We start from the raw sequence: 19,801 nt of genomic DNA, 5'->3' as shown, positions 1-19,801 counted from the left end.
CGTTTATAATGGGTTTTATTGGTTTTGTCTCGTTGCTCCGAGACACGGCATCACAGTATGGTAATGCGTTTCAGAAAGGCGGGGCATAGAGGAGAAACAATAATGTACATTATGTGGAAAATCATGTTTTTTGAACCTTAAACCGCATAAACACATTTCATTACACCAAATAATGTTCTTTTTAGCAACACCATATGTCCCCTTTAAAAAGTATATATATATATATATATATATGTGTGTGTGTGTTGCGTGTGTGTGTGTGTGTATATATATATATATATATATATATATATATATATATATATATATATATTAAATATTCACTACCAGTCAAAAGTCTGGAATAATTATGATTTTTCAAATGTTTTTAAAGGCGATGTCTCTTATGCTCACCAAGACTACATGTATTTGATCCAAAATATAGAGTATTATTACAATATACAATAACAATTTTCAATTTTAATACATTTTGAAATGTAATAATACATTTTACAATATTACAGTTTTACTGTATTTTTGATCAAATACATGCAGCCTTGGTGAGCATTTAACTGGTAGTCAAACGCTTGTATTCTGAATTATTATGCTTTGTCAAGACTTTATATACAAGCAACATTTTGAAATGATAAAACTGCCTGTTTAATTCTTAGGGTCATGGAAGTATGTTAAACTAAATTATTACATTTGGGGCAAGAAATTTTATAAGTGGACTTATACAAGGGAAAAACATTTAATACAAATATATATTTATTATTATAAATTTTTTTAATTAAATTGTATTATGTTTCCCCCCATATATTATTATTATTATTATTATTATTGAGAAACTTTAAGAAACTTTATAAGTGGACTTATTATACTAGGGAAAAACACATAATTTGTTCCCTCATACGTGACCCTGGACCACAAAACCAGTCATAAGTAGCATGGGTATATTTGTAGCAATAGCCAAAAATACATTGCATGGGTCAAAATTATCGATTTTTCTTTTATGCCAAAAATCATTAGGATATTAAGTAAATATCATGTTCCATGAAGATATTTTGTAAATTTCCTACCGTAAATATATAAACACTTAATTTTTAAGTAGTAATATGCATTGCTAACATTTTTTTGCACCCTCAGATTCCAGATTTTCAAATAGTTGTATCTCGGCCAAATATTGTCCTATCCTAATAAACCACACATCAATGGAAAACTTATTTATTCAGCTTTCAGATGATGTATAAATGTCAGTTAAAAAAAAAATTGACCCTTTTGACTGGTTTTGTGGTCCAGGGTCAACACATTTAATTATTATAATTTTTGAGGGGGAAAAAATATATGAAATCAGTAGAAGTATATAGTAGAAATAATATAGCAAATTTAAAAAAGGTGATTCTGCTGCAGGTACTAGGGTTGGGCCGATAGATGATGCCATCGTCCATCGCCGATGGCTGACAGACATCACGATGTTAAGCCGACATCGTGATTCCCCCCCTGCAATCCGCCGCATCCCAGTTTCGTGTTTGGAAAGGAAATTAAGTGTACTACGGAAACCCTAAAGGGAAAAAATTGCCTACGAGATGGGAGGATAAAAAAAAAATCGCAATTATATCGTTGGGTAAGAATAGGCGACTGTATATAAATTACGGGCATCAGTGAGCCGCTATTGAAACCGCTTTCGATTGCGCGCTCTCATTTTACTTTCACGATTCGCGATCACAAGGACTCTATACTATGGAGCGGCAGTACTTACCACACATTTGACAAAATTAGATGTTTGTCATTGGTGCTCAGGATCTGCAAATCATTCACCATCGTCCTATCAGACATTTCTCCTTACTCTGTGTATGTGGTAAGTGAACTTTCATGTACTGTAATGCAACAGGCTACCGCTAGCGGCTAACATTTTAGTGGCTCCGAAGAATGCGTTATTTGTTTCACGCTTCGGCACACCCCTAACCTAACCCCCCCCCCATATCGTGATGTCATCGTCCATCACGATGTTTCACTTTAGACATCGTCCGATGCCAATTTGGTAAACATCGGCCAACCCTAGCAGGTACGTGATTATAGGATGAATGACTATATGAATAATGATATGACATTATTTACCCCTGTATGACAGATGTGAGGAATGTCCTAGAGAACTCCAGGTTGGGCTGTGTGACCTCTGCTGGCAGTTTGCTTATAAACGGGAGCAGGTTTGGATGCAGAGATGTTGCAAGACCTCGACCTCCTTCCTTAAGAAGCACCCAGAGCTTCGGCATCACGCCTTTTCTGGCACTGACATGTGTCCAGCAGTTCTGCACAGAGTTCACATGGTGACAGTGATTCTGAATCACCGCTGACAACAGACAGCTATAAAGTGCAATAACATTTCTATTAGACTGCATAAGACATTTTAATTTTAGAATTAATACAGGTTATGACAGAGTTGGAAAATTTGAGATTTTTGTTGTTTATTATTCAAAATAAATATCAAAATATTCATTTACACAACTATTTAAAAGTTTGGGGGTTAGAAAGATTTTTTAATATTAAAAAAATAGTCTTATTCTCAGTAAAAACAGCAAAAAAAAATTTATATTATTACAATTTAAAATAATTGTTTTACATTTTAATGTCTTAAAATGTCATTTATTTTTGTGATGGTAAAGCTGAATTTTCAGCATCATTACTAACATACGCTGATTTGCTGCTCAAAAAAAAAACAACCTTACTGACCCCAAACTATTAAACGGTAATGTAACTTTGATTATATCTGTGTAAAAAAAAAAAAATCAAGTCTCACATCAACGCAGGACAGAATATGGAGGACCGCCTCCCACAGAGGGGGCAGCACCACTGGGTCTGTGTCGTCAATTGACAGCAGCACAGCAGAACACGCTCGGGCCGCTTCTGCCTGGATCAGCTGGGGTGCGTCCGCACACATGATAGCAATCAGCTCAAAGAATGCCCCTCGAATCTAGAAAATAAAACAGACAGCTTTGAATGATATTAAAACACCTGATGTGAATCTTCAAGTAAACAGGTAACAAACAGTACAAAACACATTGTGAATAATTCACTGAAATCTTTACATCTGCCAATTTTTAATAACACTGCAGATTACAGTGACATCTTACAGCAAACCCTAGTAATTTTTCTGTTCTCAATAAAAGCAAAAATAGAGACTAACATCTCTATTTTAATATTTCCATTTTAATAACAATTCAGAGCATATTTAATGTTTAATATACAGCTAGTTTGAAGAGGATTTTGAGCCAATGAGATTTTGATGTGGGTGTAAAGTATCTTAAATTCAAACTAGAAAAGTTGCCTGTCATGGTCACACCTGGTTAGGATACTGGTTAGGCTCACCTGTGGGGTCTTGTGTTTGCTGTACTTCCAGAATTTTCCCTGTGTGATGAGTTGGGTTAGTCGCTCCTTTAGCAGCTCTCGCTCCTGCTCGGGTAAAATGTTCAGCAGTCTCCTCAGAGCCAGCAAAGAGCAGGTCAACAGACGGATGTACTTAGCCTCTCGCTCCTCCTCTGGCACACTCCTGCACAAAAATAAAACAAAATAAATAAAATAAAATGAAAAAATATATTCTATACATAAACTATTACTATTATTAATCAGGCACACACTGCATATATCATCAAATATATCAACATGACCAAGTAAATCAAAACCAATGTCACCATCAGGTTATTTTTGTTCATATCATACACTTACTGAGGGTCACTGAGAGTGTCAGCTGTTTCTTTCAGCAAATTGTCTTGGAGAACCTGAAAATCAAAAAGAACATAAAAAAACTTTAGCTGAGCAATGACAACACTCATCAAAAAAATCTGCAGTATGTCTTTTTTTCTCACTATGAGCTTAAGATAAGCTTTATCTTACATTCAGGACTTCATCTTTACAGAAGCTGATGGCCTCTGGTTGTTTATTCAGGGGAAATGCGGCCTGGAAAGCAGCGCTGGCAGCCGAGGCAGCAGGAGAGTATGTGTCACACTGAGAGATGAGCCAGTGACCCATGAGGCTCTTCAGGTAGGGGGCCAGATTCCTCTTCACTTTTAAAACCAGCTGCTCAAAGGCCTGCTGTGTGGCCTCTCGCACACGGCGATCGTGGTCCTGATGAAAATATATTATATATTAAACCAACCTTTGATTTACACAAATACACAACTAAATTAAACACTCAAATTCAACTAAACTAAGCATTTACATCTTATTGCTGCCTCTATATGAAGTGGGATCCAAATATCTGAGACCACTAGAGAAAACTCAGTTTTGCCCGTTTCTTATTTAACACAAAATCTTCCATTGAAAATTATATAATCAATATCACAATTTGAATAAAATGTTCAACTGAAAAATGTACATTTACACAAACACTAAATAAAATTATATACAAGATCAAATTAGAAATATATCAATAAATTATATACAAATAATGATAGGGTTGTCATACTTCCCTTACCATTGATATTCGGCAGTATATCCGAGGCCAGTATGGGAGGACACCTTTTACAACATCAGGCTGTCGCTCTTGACATATTGCTCCAAACTCTTGTACTGCCTGAAATACACATTAACCAGCATTTATGAGTCATTCAATTACTGAGTCAGTTATATGAAATGTTTTATATAAATTGATATGCTTTGTATACATATGTAACAGGACTGGCCATATCTCCTCCTGATGCAGATCTACTTTCTTTTATTCCAGGGTTCTCCAACAGTGTCTGATTTCTATGCTGCTCATCTATTGTGGATACATTTCCAGAACTGTGGATTTTCACAAAGGTTTCTACCAAAAGCTCTGCTTTTTCTGCATTACTAACTGCATTCTTATTATTGCTACATAATACTGGCATTTCCACCTTTCTACCTAATCCACTCATTCTCCTGATTGTTCCCCATATGTCTGACAACTGAGTTTCACTTCCAATTTTATTGCAATACTGTCTCCAATACATGCGTTTGACTGACCTAATCGTTTTCCTAACTACTGCTTGCGCCCTTTTGTAGCCAATTAAAGTTTCTAGTGTGTGATGAGCTTTAAGCTCTGACTTGGCTGGAAGGAAACGTTTGGCGGCGAGAGGTTCGCTTGTTAATACCTAATTTAACTATCGAGATTTTAAGTATCTGGATTTTTTTTGTACACCACGTAGATCATGAACCACTGATATCCGTTGATTAAAAACAAACGTTGTCATATTTTTATACAGAAAAACCGCAGCTCTCCCTGTTCGTTGCGTTTGTTTACTGGGAACTCTTGCCCGCACCAATATGGCGGACGCGTTGACGTATCGCAGCAACGGACCGAAACGGCCAATGAGGCGTCTAGGTATTTATATGTCTATGGTTATGATGTCAGGCGCACGCAGTGTGCGTGCGTCAAAATACATCACGTTGCACGCCGTGGAGTGTGCTGTGATCAATAACGACAGGTATTTCTGATTTCACTTTGTGGACATTCTCGTATTCTGTATAGATAGGACATTCGTGTTTCTTTCGTTAATTTATAATATCTTACTGACAGATATTTGATTAAAAAAGCTTGTTCTGCAATCTCGTGCCTCACGTGCTGGTAGTGTATACTTCGATGTGTTTCTCGTTTGAAGAGAAAGATGAGCGTGGACGCAGAGCGTGTGTTGATCCAGCTCCAGGATGAGAGCGGTGAGGTGCTCGGATCCCCCTTCGATGTGCCGCTGGACATCAGTCCGGATAAACTGCAGCTGGTCTGCAACGCGCTGTTACAGAAGGTAGGAATGACGGACTGCAGTATGTACTTCATCCAGCTGTCAGAGCACATGATCTTTTCTTTTAGAACCCTACTTTTATGATAGATCTGGAAAAACTGTATACCTTTCAAAAGTTTGGGGTCGGTAAGATTGGGAGCTTGGGCATTTATGTGATCATGAATACAGTAAAACAGTAATATTGGGAACTAATATTACAATTTAGAATAACTGTTTTCTATTTTAATATCATTTTAAAGTGTAATTTATTCCTGTGATGGAAAAGCAAATTTTTTTCAGCATCATTACACCAGTCTTGATTGTCACATGATGCTTCAGAAATCATTCTGATATTTTGATTTGGTGCTCAAGAAACCTTTCGTATTATTATTTATCAATGATGGAAACAGTTGTGATACTTTTTTTCAGGACTTTCAGATTGCATTTGTCTGAAATCGAAATCTTTTGCAACAGTCAATACTGTCTATTTTGATAATGCACCGGTTCTAAATAAAAGTAATACATTCTCAAAACATCTCACTGACCCCAAATGGTAATGTATACGTAGTTTATTGCAATCTATAAAACTCAAATTCGCTTTATCCTCATGTGTTGTTCATGTATTTGGGTAGTTGACATATGATGTGACAGCATGAATTCATGATCAAATTTAATATAAATAAAAAAAATTAACATATTTTTAGTTTTTGTATTAAATTGTATTATAATATAATTATTGTAATAATTAATATTATATTGTTTATGTAAGGAATAATTGACGACGGGCCATTGAATTGTTAGAAAATATTGCACACCTGAGGTAGTGATGCCACTACACCTCAGGTGTGCATTATTTTCTAATAATTCAATGGACCGGAGTCAATTATTCCACTTATACTACGGTTACCAGACTTCAAGACATTGTTCTGAACATTTTATAATAAAGTAATAAAATAGCATGACAATTAATCAGCCATTTTCACTCCATCACAGGAACCCAGAGTGTCGGTATTTGGCTAGCACCAGTAAAGACTGTTCGATTCGGATCTGGGATACGATTTTGGGCCGCTGTGATAAGATCCTGACGGGACACACACAGTCGGTGACGTGTGTAAAATGGGGAGGTGATGGTCTCCTGTACACCTCATCTCAGGACAGAACCATTAAAGTCTGGAGAGCCAAAGATGTAAGATGTGTCCACTCATGATGGATTAAATATAACTTGAAACTATACTTACTAGGGTGTTTGACTGAATGATGGTGTGAATATCTGTTCTGGTCTGTGCTGTAGGGGGTTCAGTGTCGTACACTGCAAGGTCACGCTCACTGGGTCAACACGCTGGCCCTCAGCACCGACTACGTTCTGCGCACAGGAGCGTTTGAGCCTGCTACTGCAACCATTAACCCTCAGGATCTCTCTGGATCATGTATGTTTCAACAGCTGCAGTTGATTCATTATTATACACTACACTACTGGTTGCCAAGGCTGCATTTATTTGATCAAAAATACAGTAAAACAGTAATATTGTGAAATATAATTACAATTTAATATAACTGTTTTTTATTTCAATATATTTTACAATGTAACTTATTCCTGTGATGCAAAGCTGAATTTTCAGCATCCTTATTCCAGTCTTCAGTGTCAAATTTGTGAGATATAATTTCAGAATTGTCTTTTTTTCTCTCTTCTTTGTTTCCACAACAAAATTTAAAAAATAATAATAATTGACTTTATCTCACACTTCTGTTTTTATCTCAATTTTGAGTTAATATCCTACAATATTGAGTTCATATCTTACAATAATAATCCTTCAGAAATCATTATCATATGTTGATTTGATTTGAGCTTGTTTCCGCCAAGGGATAAAAAAAATAAAAAAAAACCGAATGAAATTTAATCTTACAATTCAGACTTTTTTTCTGGAAGAACAAAAAAGAATTGTAAGATATGAACTCAGAATTGCAAGAAAAACGGTCAGATCTGTGAGATAAAAAGTTAAAAATATATATATATTTTTTTATTCTGTGGTGGAAACAAAAAACTGAATTATAAACTCAGAATTCAGAGGGAAAAAATGATGTAATTCTGAGTTTATATCTCACAAATCTGACTGTATATCTCATAATTCTGAGAATTATCAATTCAGAATTGCTCAAAAAAAAGTCTGAATTATTAGATAAAAAGAGGCGGAAACAAACTTCCATAGCAAACAGTTAATATATATATATATATATATATATATCTTGCTGACCCCATACTTGTGAACTGCAGTAGATGTAATATGGTTAATTTTATAAATATAAATGTTTCTGCTTTCTACAGTGGAAGAGATCAAGGAAAAGGCTTTGACGCGTTACAACAGTGTCAGAGTGAGTGAGACCAGTTTATATACAGTATCGACCTGTAAGAGAAAGAATTTGTGTATAAACCTGAACATTTGGTCTTCTTAAGGGTGAAGGTCATGAGAGGCTGGTGTCAGGATCAGATGATTTCACAATGTTCTTATGGAACCCAGCAGAGGAGAAGAAGCCAGTGGCCCGTTTGACGGGTCACCAAGCGCTGGTCAACGAGGTGCTGTTCTCACCAGACACACGACTGATCGCCAGCGCTTCCTTCGATAAGTCTATAAAGATCTGGGATGGAAAGACGGGAAAGTAAGCCGGATGGTCCCAGATCCTTGATTGATTTGGTTGATGTTGTTTTTCAGAATAGCATACTACCATATTTCTATAATATATGTGCAGTGCTACAGTAGTCAACATTTGAAGTGGATCGAAAAAGTTCATCAAAGTTGTTCTAAGATAAGAACGGGTATTGTTTTGGTTTTAGGACAACTTTGATGAAAGGTTTTGATCCACTTCAAATGTTGACTACTGTATATTTCAATATTAATATTAGTATATATAATATGTAAAGTGTGTGCATAGTATGCAAATATTCTATATGCTATGAATATCTACATTAGTGTTTGTATTTAGTATTAAATGGATTCATAGTGACGGCAGACCCATAGTGTACTTCCAGCAGTGTACACTAGAGGGCACTCAATTCTCATCAGCGCTGGCATATTTTGCTTGTCTGTGCATGGCAACAATCCAGAGTTTCTTGAAATATAACATCAAACACATCAATATGTTTTCTCTAACTTCGTGAAAGTGTTTTTAAACGACTGTATAATCCTCATTTTGTTGTTGTTGTTTTTCCAGGTACCTGACCTCACTTCGCGGTCATGTGGGGCCAGTGTACCAGGTGTCGTGGTCGGCAGACAGCCGTCTATTGGTCAGTGGCAGTAGTGACAGCACCCTGAAGGTGTGGGACATCAAGAAGGGCAAACTGAACGCAGATCTGCCTGGCCACGCTGATGAGGTGAGACACTGAATGGATTTAGTTCAGAGGCTGGAGTCGTGCACAAATGCCAGAGCTTTAGAATGACTTCACTTTTTCAGTACATCTACATCAGTTATTTTAGTAGCATTTATATATGTCATTATTTATAATATTTACGTTAGTAATATTATTTTTTTAAGATGTATTAATTGTATGTGTTTTTGTCATTTTGTCAAATTTCTATATATCTGTATTTTTATTTTAGTTTGGGGAATTGTAGTACTTCAACTTATGTATTTATTTCAGATAGTTGCCAAGGCACTTTTTATTTTTCATATGAGCCTTATTTAAATTTCATTTTTATATAGCTTTATTTTTTTGTTTTAGGAATTTTAGTACTTCAACTTAATATATTTCATTCTTGCACAATTGGTGGCTGACTAAATACTTTTTTGCCCCACTGTAGTTGCCTAGGCAACAATTCTAATAGGTTTTATTTTTTATTTTTTTGTAATTTTCCATTTAAAATAAATATTTTTATATTGGCTTTCATTTCAATTTCAGTTTTTTTTTAAGTTTAAATGATTTTGTTATGGGCTTTAAACATGTTATTGTTTTATATTTCTATATAGCTTTTATTTATATTTTGTAGAAATAAATTAATACAATAATATCTTAAACATTTATTTTGGTTAGTTGCCATGGTAACGCTTCTATAATGATTCAAAAATTTCTTCTTTTTTTTTTTTATTTGGTGGTTTTAGTGAACTATGACAACACTGACCTACATGTATTTTAAAATGAAAAAATCATTTTTTATTTAATTAAATATTAGGATTATCATGGATATTTAAAACCTGAACATACAAGGGAATTTTAAAATTTAAAAATGCATGGAAAATTATATTTTATATATATATATTAAATGAGCCAAAAAATGTTGCATATTTTGTATATTTTACATTTGTTAACCATATCCTTCTAAAATAGTTAACCAGTAACTTGCCACATTTAGAGATGACTTATGACGGGCCACTAAGCAACCGCCTTCCAACTACATAACAAAATACTAAAAAACACTCCAAATACATTAGCAACAGCATAGCAGTGGTTTTTGCCTGGATAAACACCACTAATCTAGTTTTCTTTCATTGCTCAGGTTTTTGCAGTTGACTGGAGTACCGACGGACAGAGAGTGGCCAGTGGTGGAAAAGACAAGTGTTTAAGGATGTGAGTGACCTTGCATCCTGCACAGATTATTTATTTCCACACACGCACAATGCGGTATGCCACGCCACCTGGTAGGAACACCTGGCATGTCTTATCTTCTGTTCCCCTTTAGATGGAGGAAGTAACCCAGAGAAACCAGCGGCCCCTCGCTCTGCACGCAACAGCCAATCAGGCGTCTCAAAGCATCACACCACAGCATGGTGGACAGCAGTGTCAGAGCATTAAGCCTTAGCCTATTTGTCCAATGAAACCGCTTCGACAGCATCACAATAGCTGAAATATAATGCTCACTGATGTTGTCGGGCCAGATAGTGGGAAGATAAATGCTGCCTTTTTTGCACCACTCAAATAAGCAATTGCCCTATGGAAGTGCAGGCGAACTGACCCAGTCTAATCAGTGTAATCTTTCTCACACACATTTGTAATTAACTTAATCCCTAATGCTGCGATACAGGCAGCATTAACTGGGTCTGTTCCAGCACCGAGAGATAACCAGCATTGTCACAGTGGACCGTACTACGTCAGCAGACGTTTTCTCATATAACAAGCAGTAAAAGGATTTTTATGGGACCCGTGTCGTGTGGCTTTCTTATCTTGAATGAACAACTGTAGAGCATCAAAAGCAGTTTGTTGTTATTGCACAGAACATATATGACTTGAAGAGTCTTAAGATGGAATTCAAAGAGTTCGGATCGATTGATCAATATTGGCTACTCAAGGTCACAGGGACGGGAAACTGACCCTTTTTGGTTTATTGAATCTGTGTTGAATTGGTTGTGAAGAAGCACTGCTTATATATCCGACACGAAAGCAAAAGTAGCATGACTAGTACAGAATAAGCAACCTTTGTGGAAAATGCTTGTGTTAACGACAAAGAAGCTTATAAAAAATTGTGCAACTTAAAAAAAAAAAAAAGCTGCCATTTACATTGTATAAAAAACATCAAGCTTGAATGCCCTGGTCTTCATGATTGCACTCAACATGCTAGTTTTATATCGAGTATCACGAATGTCTGAGCCTCGACCAGTTTTAAAACTTGCGGCAACATCACGATACATTTGACTTCTTAGAAAAGCACATTTTCAGAGCTGTATATGTAAACTAGGACAAAAGAACATGTGCATTACATTGATATTTCTGCGTACTTGGTTGTGCTTTTACATTTCATGCCACATAAGTAGACTGTCTCACGACAACCTCTATAAAAGAATAGTGGAGAGAAGACACTTGCACGATTTTACAGAAGTGCAAACTGATGAAACACTTGCTCATGTATCAATATTTTTGTGCGTCAATAAATATACCGTAAGCTACAGGTTCTTTCTCGTGGCTCAAGCTCCTGGCTTCAACTATACAGACACAGATGGATGGTTTAAATCCTCTAGGCCAGAGGTCACGGTTCAAGTCTGGATCTTTAGACTTGACTGACATGGCCAACTGTGTGTGGATAGTTCAGTCTGTCTCGATCAGTTCTGCAACCTGGTCCATCTTCAGTCTGTTCTCCAGACATTGTTCAGTAGCTTTACAACCTCCTCGTAGAGAACAAAAACAATGGCCACGTCTAGACACACTCTGCCCAGTCGTGGGACCGTGCCTTTGTAGAACCTGTGATGCAAAGTGAAAAAAAGTGTTAAGGAGAGGTCGATTTTCAGTGTCACTTCAATAGGATTTCATGTGTGCTTCAAGAAGGTCACACGAGGGCGAAAGATTTTCCGATGCAGATTTTGCATCAGGTTCAGGGACCACAGCTTAGAAGAACAGTTGACCCAAAATACTGTTATCATTTACTCGCTTTCAAGTCGAAGATCCAGACAGTCGCGGGTCTCCATTAACTTCCATAGTATGGAGAAAAAAAAAATACTATGCAAGTCAATGGAGACCAGAAAAATCTTTTGTTAGAAATTTATACAGATTTGGCACAGCTCAAGGGTGAGTAAATGACAGAATTTTAATTTTTGGGTGAACTATCCCTTTAAAGAGGTCATATGATGCTGCTAAAAAGAACATCATTTGGTGTAATGAAATGTGTTTATGTGGTTTAAGGTTAAAAAAAACACATTATTTTCCACATACTGTACATTATTGTTTCTCCTCTATGCCCCGCCTTTCTGAAACGCGTCGATTTTTACAAAGCTCATCGGTCCGAAAAAGCCCTGTGATTGGCCAGCTATCCTGTGCGTTGTGACTGGCCAAATACCTCAAGTGTGAGACTGAAATGTTACGCCCCTCACCATATTGTGATGATGCCCTGTCAGGCCGGAGTGATGATTCAAAAACATGAAAACCCATTATAAACGAGGCATCTGTTGCATCCAGTGGGGACATAATTATGGATTATAATGACTTATACTGTCTTTTAACGCCGCTTAAACATAAAACCTTACATACTTACAGTCTTTGAGTCAGAACAGCCGGCATTGTAGTCTACTCTCCCAGGATCAGGAAACAGTCCTCCATAAAATGTGCTGCACACATCTGAATATTTGGGTTGAAGTGTTCTGGAACAGTGTTGTAAATACAACTTAACCACTGATTTCTAGTTGTGTCCATTTTTGGAAGGCCAAACAAAGTAGTTTCGCTTTCACAACGAATCACAGCGTCACACACGGTGGCCTCGAGTGAGTGGCGGCGGCCTACAGTGAGCAGAGGCCGGGGGCTAGCTTGAGGAACAGCAGGAGGGTTAGTGAGCAGAGGCGGCGGGTTTGAGAACGGCGTGGCCGGCGATTTCGACGAAGGAGCGTCCGGAAGGACATGTGACGACTCTGGGCTGTACTCCGCTTCGTCCACGGTGAAAGCCGATCCGGCGATCGACAGCGCAAAGTTGATGTATTCCCTCAGCAACCAGCACGGATCAGCTCCAGGCATAACGAAGCAGATATCGTCCTCTTTTGGAAGACCAAATAAAGTAGTTTCGCTTTCACAACAAAGCACACAGCGTCTTTACGACATGGCGGCGGCTATACAATACTACAGCGAGAATACAAGTTACGCCTTCTTTCTTTGCGTGAACATTTGGGCGGTGTTATGCAAATCTTCCCACATAGTGATGTAGATATGTGGGGGCGTGTTAGAACGAGCCGTTTTAGGTAGGCGTGGCTGACTCTTAACTTTTATAAAGAATAGCTTTTTGGATTTGAGACTTTAGTCTCTACAACTTTACAGATCTTCTTTATGCACCAAGAGCTTGTAACACTCCAAAGAGAAAGAAAAAATTGACATCGCATCATACGACCCCTTTAAGGCTTAAGAATAGAACATTTCATTCAAAAGGAAATAATGATTATAAAGAAAAAAAATGTACATACGCTTGAGGGCCTTCATTCTTCAAAATCTGGAATGCACAATCTAACGTGCTCTTGTAGCGATGAGCCTCCAAACCCTAAAAAAAATATATATATATATATAAAATATATCTACGAGTGGTATTTAATGACATTTTCTTTAAAAATTAATAAATATATTCATTTTAATTATTTAATAAATAATAAGCATCAATCTCTGAATCTGACCTGCATTCGAGTCTTCACCACATCAAGTGGCGTGTTCCCAAAAACACTGGCTGCCCCGGCTGTTGCTCCAAACAACGCTGTAACTAGCGGATGCATGTCACGCCTGGGGTCATCGCCTGAAGAAAAAGACAAGATGATAATTTTGTTGAACGGCAATATTAAAATCAATTAATTTCAAAGTATTACTGTCAAATGAAGGACAGTTATCACATCCTCACCTTTGTACCAGTTGCGCAACAAGTTCATAACATAAAAGCGTATAGCCTGGTTGCTGCCCTGCTTCAGAAGTGTAGCAGTCAGTCCTTGATACGTCCCTCGGACACCTACAAACATAGAATAAATATACTATTAGGCACGATTATAAAATTTTTAAAATTTTATTTTGTATTTGAACTAATTTATTCTATATTTTATTTTGAAAAATTTAATTAAAATGTTACTAATTTTACTTTTTTTTGTTGTTGTTTTTTCATTTTGTGTCCCACATGTTGATAGATGCTATTACTTCCATTACATTTTCTATGAGTGGTCCGTCTCCTACTGTTTCAATGAATAAGTAAATTGTAGGGATTTCATTTTAGTACCTTGATCTCTAATTATTTCCCGTACACCATGGAAGAACCCTCGATAGCGTGGCCTCAGAGAGCACTGGTCATGAATGAATTTCACCTTAAAATAATACAAACAGGACATATTTTGAGTGAGAATGTACATTACAGAGGACTAGTTAAAGGGATAGTTCACCTTCAGTTGATGGTCCCCAATGACTTCCATAGTATGGAGAGAAAAAAAAAAACTATGCAAATCAGTGGGGACCAACTTGTGGTGAACTATCACTTTAAGGTGATATATTCTTTTGATGTACAACTAAGACAACCAGTAACAGTCCTACCTTGACTGTCTCCATTGGACAGACCACCAACACTGCCTCTGCAATTCCCGCTCCAAGCCCACACAGCAAACTGCCTTTATTGTCAAGCCGCCCCGTGGCATCCCTCATCGGGTTACTAAGAACCTCAAATGTCCCAAACCTGCCATAATGTCAAAATGAAGTGTGTCAGCAACAGAGACACTATTTAAGATTAAACACTTAAAGACCAACGTTTCTTACCGTACTGCAGATTTCGGGATGGATCCATAAAGCAGTGAACTAAGTCCTCTGTATAGACCTCTCAACCCATGATCCTGCACTGTCAGCTTAACACAGTCACCTGTGCAAAAATCCAGGTTACGCATTTCATTTAAACATTCACATATTTTGTTCATTCATATATAGTTAAAGAATAGCTCACCCAAAAATAAAAAATGCTGAAAATTTACTCCAACATGTAGGCCTACATGAGTTTGTTTCTTCATCTGAAACGATTTGGAGAAATTTAGCATTACATCACTTGCTCACCAATGAATCCTCTGCAGTGAACGGGTGCTGTCAGAATGAGAATTCAAATATCTGATAAAAACGTCATAATAATCCACACAACTCCAGTCCATCAGTTAATGTCTGGTGAAGTGAAAAGCTGTGTTTTTAAGAAACAAATCTATCAAAGCACTTTATTTTTAAAACTGATGCTTATGGCCAAAATATCAGTCCATAATCCATAATAACTCTTCTTGCATCAAAATCCACAAACGCATTGTTTAAAACTGTTTTCACTTGTAAACAGTGCTTGATCTTTCTCTCCTGATTCGGACAAGACCAGTTTTTCACCATAGGAAGCAATAATATACATTCAGGACCCATATTTGAACCTGAATAAACAGATTTTTTAAGTTTCAAACTTCTTAGTTGTTGTTTTATTTTTTACAGCTCTGTTCTGACAAAGAAATGGCCTCATCTACATCCTGGACAGCCTAAAGGCGAGTACATTTTCAGAAAATTGTAATTATGGGGTGAGCTATTGCTTTAATAACAGTCGTCGTCCTCACCTATGCCTCGGTACCGTGGAGGATTTGCTCTTTCATCTAATTGTAGCTGGGTCTTCACATACTCTGTTGGAAATGTGATGCAGATCTCAATGCCTCCTGCAATGCCACCTGGGTAAAAAAGTATATCACCAGTAAATAAAGTGCATCTAAATTACATTCACTGACATCAGAGGCAATCTATGTGATACAGCTGTTTAACTTCCATCAAGGACAAGTCAGCTTCATACAAGGTCGTTTTGTTTTTGTTCTGCTTGGTTGTTTAACACCCAAATGTTTGAACAATGCAACCAAAGAAGTGTTTGTTGTTAAAGTAATGTTGGAATATGATTAAGTAGTTAAACTGACATTTATATTAGTTTATGTTAGTATTGGCACACTGTTTTAAGTGTCCAACACTGTAGAATACATGAGATATATGTCAATACATGTCTGGAAGCAGGGAAGCTACCATTTGGTTGACTAAACAAAGACATGCAGGTCATGAACTGACAGTGAGTTTCACAGTAATGGTAGACTGGAGGGGTTATAAATGGGAGACATTTGATCCGTAATCACGCATGACTGTTGTTGTGGTCTCGCGCATAATAGGGTATAGCGTGATCCACCAAAACATTGGCGCTTGTGTGCTTCTAACACAAACACAGTACGCACTTACCAGCAAGAATAGCCTTCCACGGATGGGTGATTGTTCTCCCTCCGATTGCTGCGGCCGCTAGATTCCTCTGGCCTGGATAAATGTTAGGAATTGGGGTAAAAGTGCGCGTCGAGCCACCGCCGGCTGAGGGAATCCGTGTCAGCGCTGCAGGATGCTGTAGCGGCGTGCATCCTCGTCTCAGTATCGCATCTTTGCACGGCCCTTCCGAAACAGAAAACGGCTTATACAAAGACGACATGTTTTAATAATATTTTACGCGTAAAGTGAAAATGTGTAATGTGTGACGACGGGCAAGATGCGTCTGCCCAATAGGATGCAGACAACACAATCACAGGAAGACCACTGCGGAGGCGGGGCGGCGAGGAGCTCATGAATATTAATATAGAGGTCACGTAGCGAGCTCAATCATTGGTCTGTTTTAAACATTTGCTTAATTTATTGCGTTACTCATCTTATGTAATATTAATAAGGTACATTCGCCGATTCAATTGGTCCAATTGTATTACCACACGCTAGCGGGTTTTTGTTAAAAATATAATAATAAATGTTTGATCAGAGAAGGTTTGAGTTGAATGTAGCAAAGACATCCAATGTAGATATGTTTGAAAAACTGTTGTCTTAGGTTCTTGATTTTCTAAATTCAAAATAAAATCGTACAATTGCGTAATATGTTTAATTCATATAAATTCATTGTATAAAATACTTTAAAAGCGTTACAAATTGTAATTACTCAAATTTTCGTCAAGCTCGGCCATTAACCTTTTATCCAAATTATTATTATTTTAAAATAAATAAATACAAAATGTTGTTTGTTAATTTATGTCAAGTTTATCCTACAAACGAACATTTGATCTCAAACTATAGCTATTCCTACCTTATTTAAGCTAAAATTGCAACCTTAAATTAAAAAAATGTTTTTTGAATTTGTAATTTGTATTTGAATCTGTGTTCTTAATGCTGGTAGTTTAAATGTGTATTTATTTATTTATTTAGCTAGCTAGCTAGTTAGCTAGAAAATTGCACAGTCATGAAATGATGATTGAATTGAAAGCTTGAATATCAAAATTTTCTGAAAATTAGAGAACCTCTCTTTATGCCGACCATTTGTTAAATAGGCTACATGAAATACATTTGTAACCATTTCAGATCCTGTTATACTGTTACACCCACTAATAGGCTATGTATACATGTGTGGTTCTTGTATTAGATGAGTGTGGTCTTTTGTGTGAATGCGGGTGTTTGTTGGGTAACAGGCAGCTGGGTGAACCTGGTGTGAATTTCACACTTAAATGCAAGCTTTTTTTCAGGTTTGTTTACACACACATGCAAAACCAACTCACAGTTTAGTGTCTCAAATATAGACAACGTTTTAAAAGGTACTAAGTTATCTGTGCTGCACCATGCAGGAGTCCAAGAATACTTTGGAGTTTGTAAAGACTGGGGAATCTGAATATGGCTCCAGTGATGAAGCACATTTGTGTCTCTCAAATGCTGCCAACAGTTTCCCAGTTTGCACCCCACCTCTTGGTCACACATTCCTATTGAGAGCTGAACCAGGGCTGGAGATAAGAGCACTGCAGCATGACAATGATTGCACCACACTCTAAGTGAAAGGACATTTTTCCACTGGTATATTTTAGCAACTGAAAGGAACCTTAAATCACCAGGAAAAAGGAAAGGGGAACTGAATAGGTGGCTTGAATTGTATTTGTCCAGTCAAGCAATTTAAAGTTCCTATTTTAAAGGTGACTTTCTTCAAAGTGTTTGCATGAGGGTAATCAGTGAAAACCTTGTTGTAAAAAGCACTTGTATGCAAACCCTCTAAACAATTTCAGTTATCTTCAAAGGTTTCATCCACAATTCCATGCATTTTCCTGGATTTTGAAATCCTTTTTATCCTACTCCAAGTGATAACCTTATCTATTTAGACAGTGGTGTCCTCAGAATGGATAATTTAACATACTGTATGTCCTCATAATGCACATTTGAGTGAGGCTTTACTGTTGCACCCTTGCTGTAGTACTGGATCATTTGAGCTCAGTATTAGTAATTTAATCATACTTGTTGAGAACTTCATCTAGGCCTAGCTGTTTGACCTTTTCCTGGTCATCTATCTTGCACATCCCAATATCGAGTTTGCATCTATTTAAAGGGTTAGTTCACCCAAAAATGAACATTCTGTCATGAATTACTCACCCTCATGTCATTCTAAACCCGTAAGACCTTAGTTTATCTTTGGAACACAAATTAAGATATTTTTGATAAAAATCTGAGAGCTCTCTGACCCTCTGTAGACAGCAATGCAGCTGCAATGTTCCCAGACCCAGAAGTATAGCAAGGACATCGGTAAAATAGTCCATGTGACATCAGTGGTTCAACCGTCATTTACGAAGCTATACGAGAATACTTTTTGTGCTCAAAGAAAACAATAATAAAATAATTTATTCAACAATTCTTGTCCCCAAGTTACCGTCCTCTACCATTTTGGAGAGTACCCCAGAGCGTAATCAATGTAATCAGCGTTTTTTACATTCAATAGACAGCGCACGCATGTTTTTATCAGATTTTATAAAAAAATATCTTAATTTGTGTTCCGAAGATGAACGAAGGTCTTATGGGTTTGGAACGACATGAGGGTGAGTAATTAATGACTGAATTTTCATTTTTGGGTGAACTAACCCTTTAAGTTGAATATTCTTTGCACAATTCATATTGCAATATTGGTACATGCACTTATTGCTGATACCAGGCAAAGAGATGTCTGTATACATTTGTATACATTTACTGTGCAGTAGTCTTAGGCCTTTAATATTTTCACCAACAACAACAACAACAACAACAACAACAAAAAAAAAATGGTTTTAAGCCAATTATCGTTATTTCCAAACATTCCTTTTGCCATTAATTGTATTCATCCACTGAGACATTTGTATGCACAAGGAGTCTGACAAGAGCCAATGCTCCACACAGAGATCTGATCTCACCCATTATCTAATCCACCTGGGATTACATGAAGAAACTGAGACAGACTAAATCCAGAAGAACTGTGGCAACGTCTCCAAGATGCTTCAAGAAACCTACCTGCAAAGCTACAGTACTGTGAAAAGTTTTAGGCACTTGTGTAAAACTGCTGTAAAGTGAGGATGCTGTCAAAAATAATGTGCTAAATAGATTTAGGAAATCAAATCAACATTTGGTGGGACCATCCTTGGCATTTAAAACAGCTTTTGCCCTCGGTGCACTTGCGCATAGTTTTTCAGGTAGCTTTGGAGGTAGGTTTCTTGAAGCATCTTGGAGACGTTGGCACAATTCTTCTGGATTTAGTCTGTCTCAGTTTGTTCTGTTTCTTCATGTTATTCCAGACAGACTGGATGATGATCAGATCAGATCTCTGTTGTCAGACTCCTTGTGCAAACAAAAATCTCACTGGATTATTACA

General features: G+C 37.1%; 3 protein-coding genes across 3 annotated transcripts in view; 1 reads left to right on the top strand and 2 right to left on the bottom strand.

Moving 5' to 3' along the window:
• The window catches only part of LOC107554323 (E3 ubiquitin-protein ligase listerin-like), a 34,419-nt gene extending 29,890 nt beyond the window's left edge, over nt 1-4,529 (bottom strand). The window contains exons 1-6 of the mRNA XM_016236812.1: nt 4,451-4,529; nt 3,871-4,101; nt 3,703-3,755; nt 3,346-3,526; nt 2,777-2,950; nt 2,098-2,288 (exon numbers count right to left, since the gene is read on the bottom strand). Coding sequence (XP_016092298.1) covers nt 2,098-2,288; nt 2,777-2,950; nt 3,346-3,526; nt 3,703-3,755; nt 3,871-4,101; nt 4,451-4,453 — 833 coding nt within the window. The 5' untranslated portion in view covers nt 4,454-4,529. The remainder of the gene's footprint in view (nt 1-2,097; nt 2,289-2,776; nt 2,951-3,345; nt 3,527-3,702; nt 3,756-3,870; nt 4,102-4,450) is intronic.
• Nucleotides 4,530-5,342: 813 nt separating this feature from the next.
• Nucleotides 5,343-10,842, top strand: LOC107554300 (notchless protein homolog 1-like). Its single transcript, XM_016236779.1, has 9 exons — nt 5,343-5,423; nt 5,598-5,738; nt 6,688-6,900; nt 7,006-7,141; nt 8,038-8,084; nt 8,167-8,369; nt 8,922-9,081; nt 10,202-10,272; nt 10,385-10,842. Exons 2-9 carry the CDS (start codon nt 5,604-5,606, stop codon nt 10,395-10,397), a joined length of 978 nt encoding a protein of 325 aa, XP_016092265.1. The 5' UTR covers nt 5,343-5,423; nt 5,598-5,603; the 3' UTR covers nt 10,398-10,842.
• A 343-nt stretch (nt 10,843-11,185) lies between these two features.
• On the bottom strand, nt 11,186-16,719 carry slc25a1a (solute carrier family 25 member 1a). Its single transcript, XM_016236813.1, has 9 exons — nt 16,363-16,719; nt 15,708-15,815; nt 14,893-14,992; nt 14,674-14,812; nt 14,366-14,450; nt 14,000-14,104; nt 13,782-13,897; nt 13,578-13,651; nt 11,186-11,877 (listed from the first exon to the last, which is right to left on the bottom strand). Exons 1-9 carry the CDS (start codon nt 16,598-16,600, stop codon nt 11,763-11,765), a joined length of 1,080 nt encoding a protein of 359 aa, XP_016092299.1. The 5' UTR covers nt 16,601-16,719; the 3' UTR covers nt 11,186-11,762.
• Nucleotides 16,720-19,801: the final 3,082 nt, after the last annotated feature.

This window comes from Sinocyclocheilus grahami, unplaced genomic scaffold, assembly GCF_001515645.1.
Source record: "Sinocyclocheilus grahami isolate Dianchi unplaced genomic scaffold, SAMN03320097.WGS_v1.1 scaffold497.1, whole genome shotgun sequence".
Lineage (NCBI taxonomy): Eukaryota > Metazoa > Chordata > Actinopteri > Cypriniformes > Cyprinidae > Sinocyclocheilus > Sinocyclocheilus grahami.
This window is presented reverse-complemented; position numbering and strand designations above follow the sequence as displayed.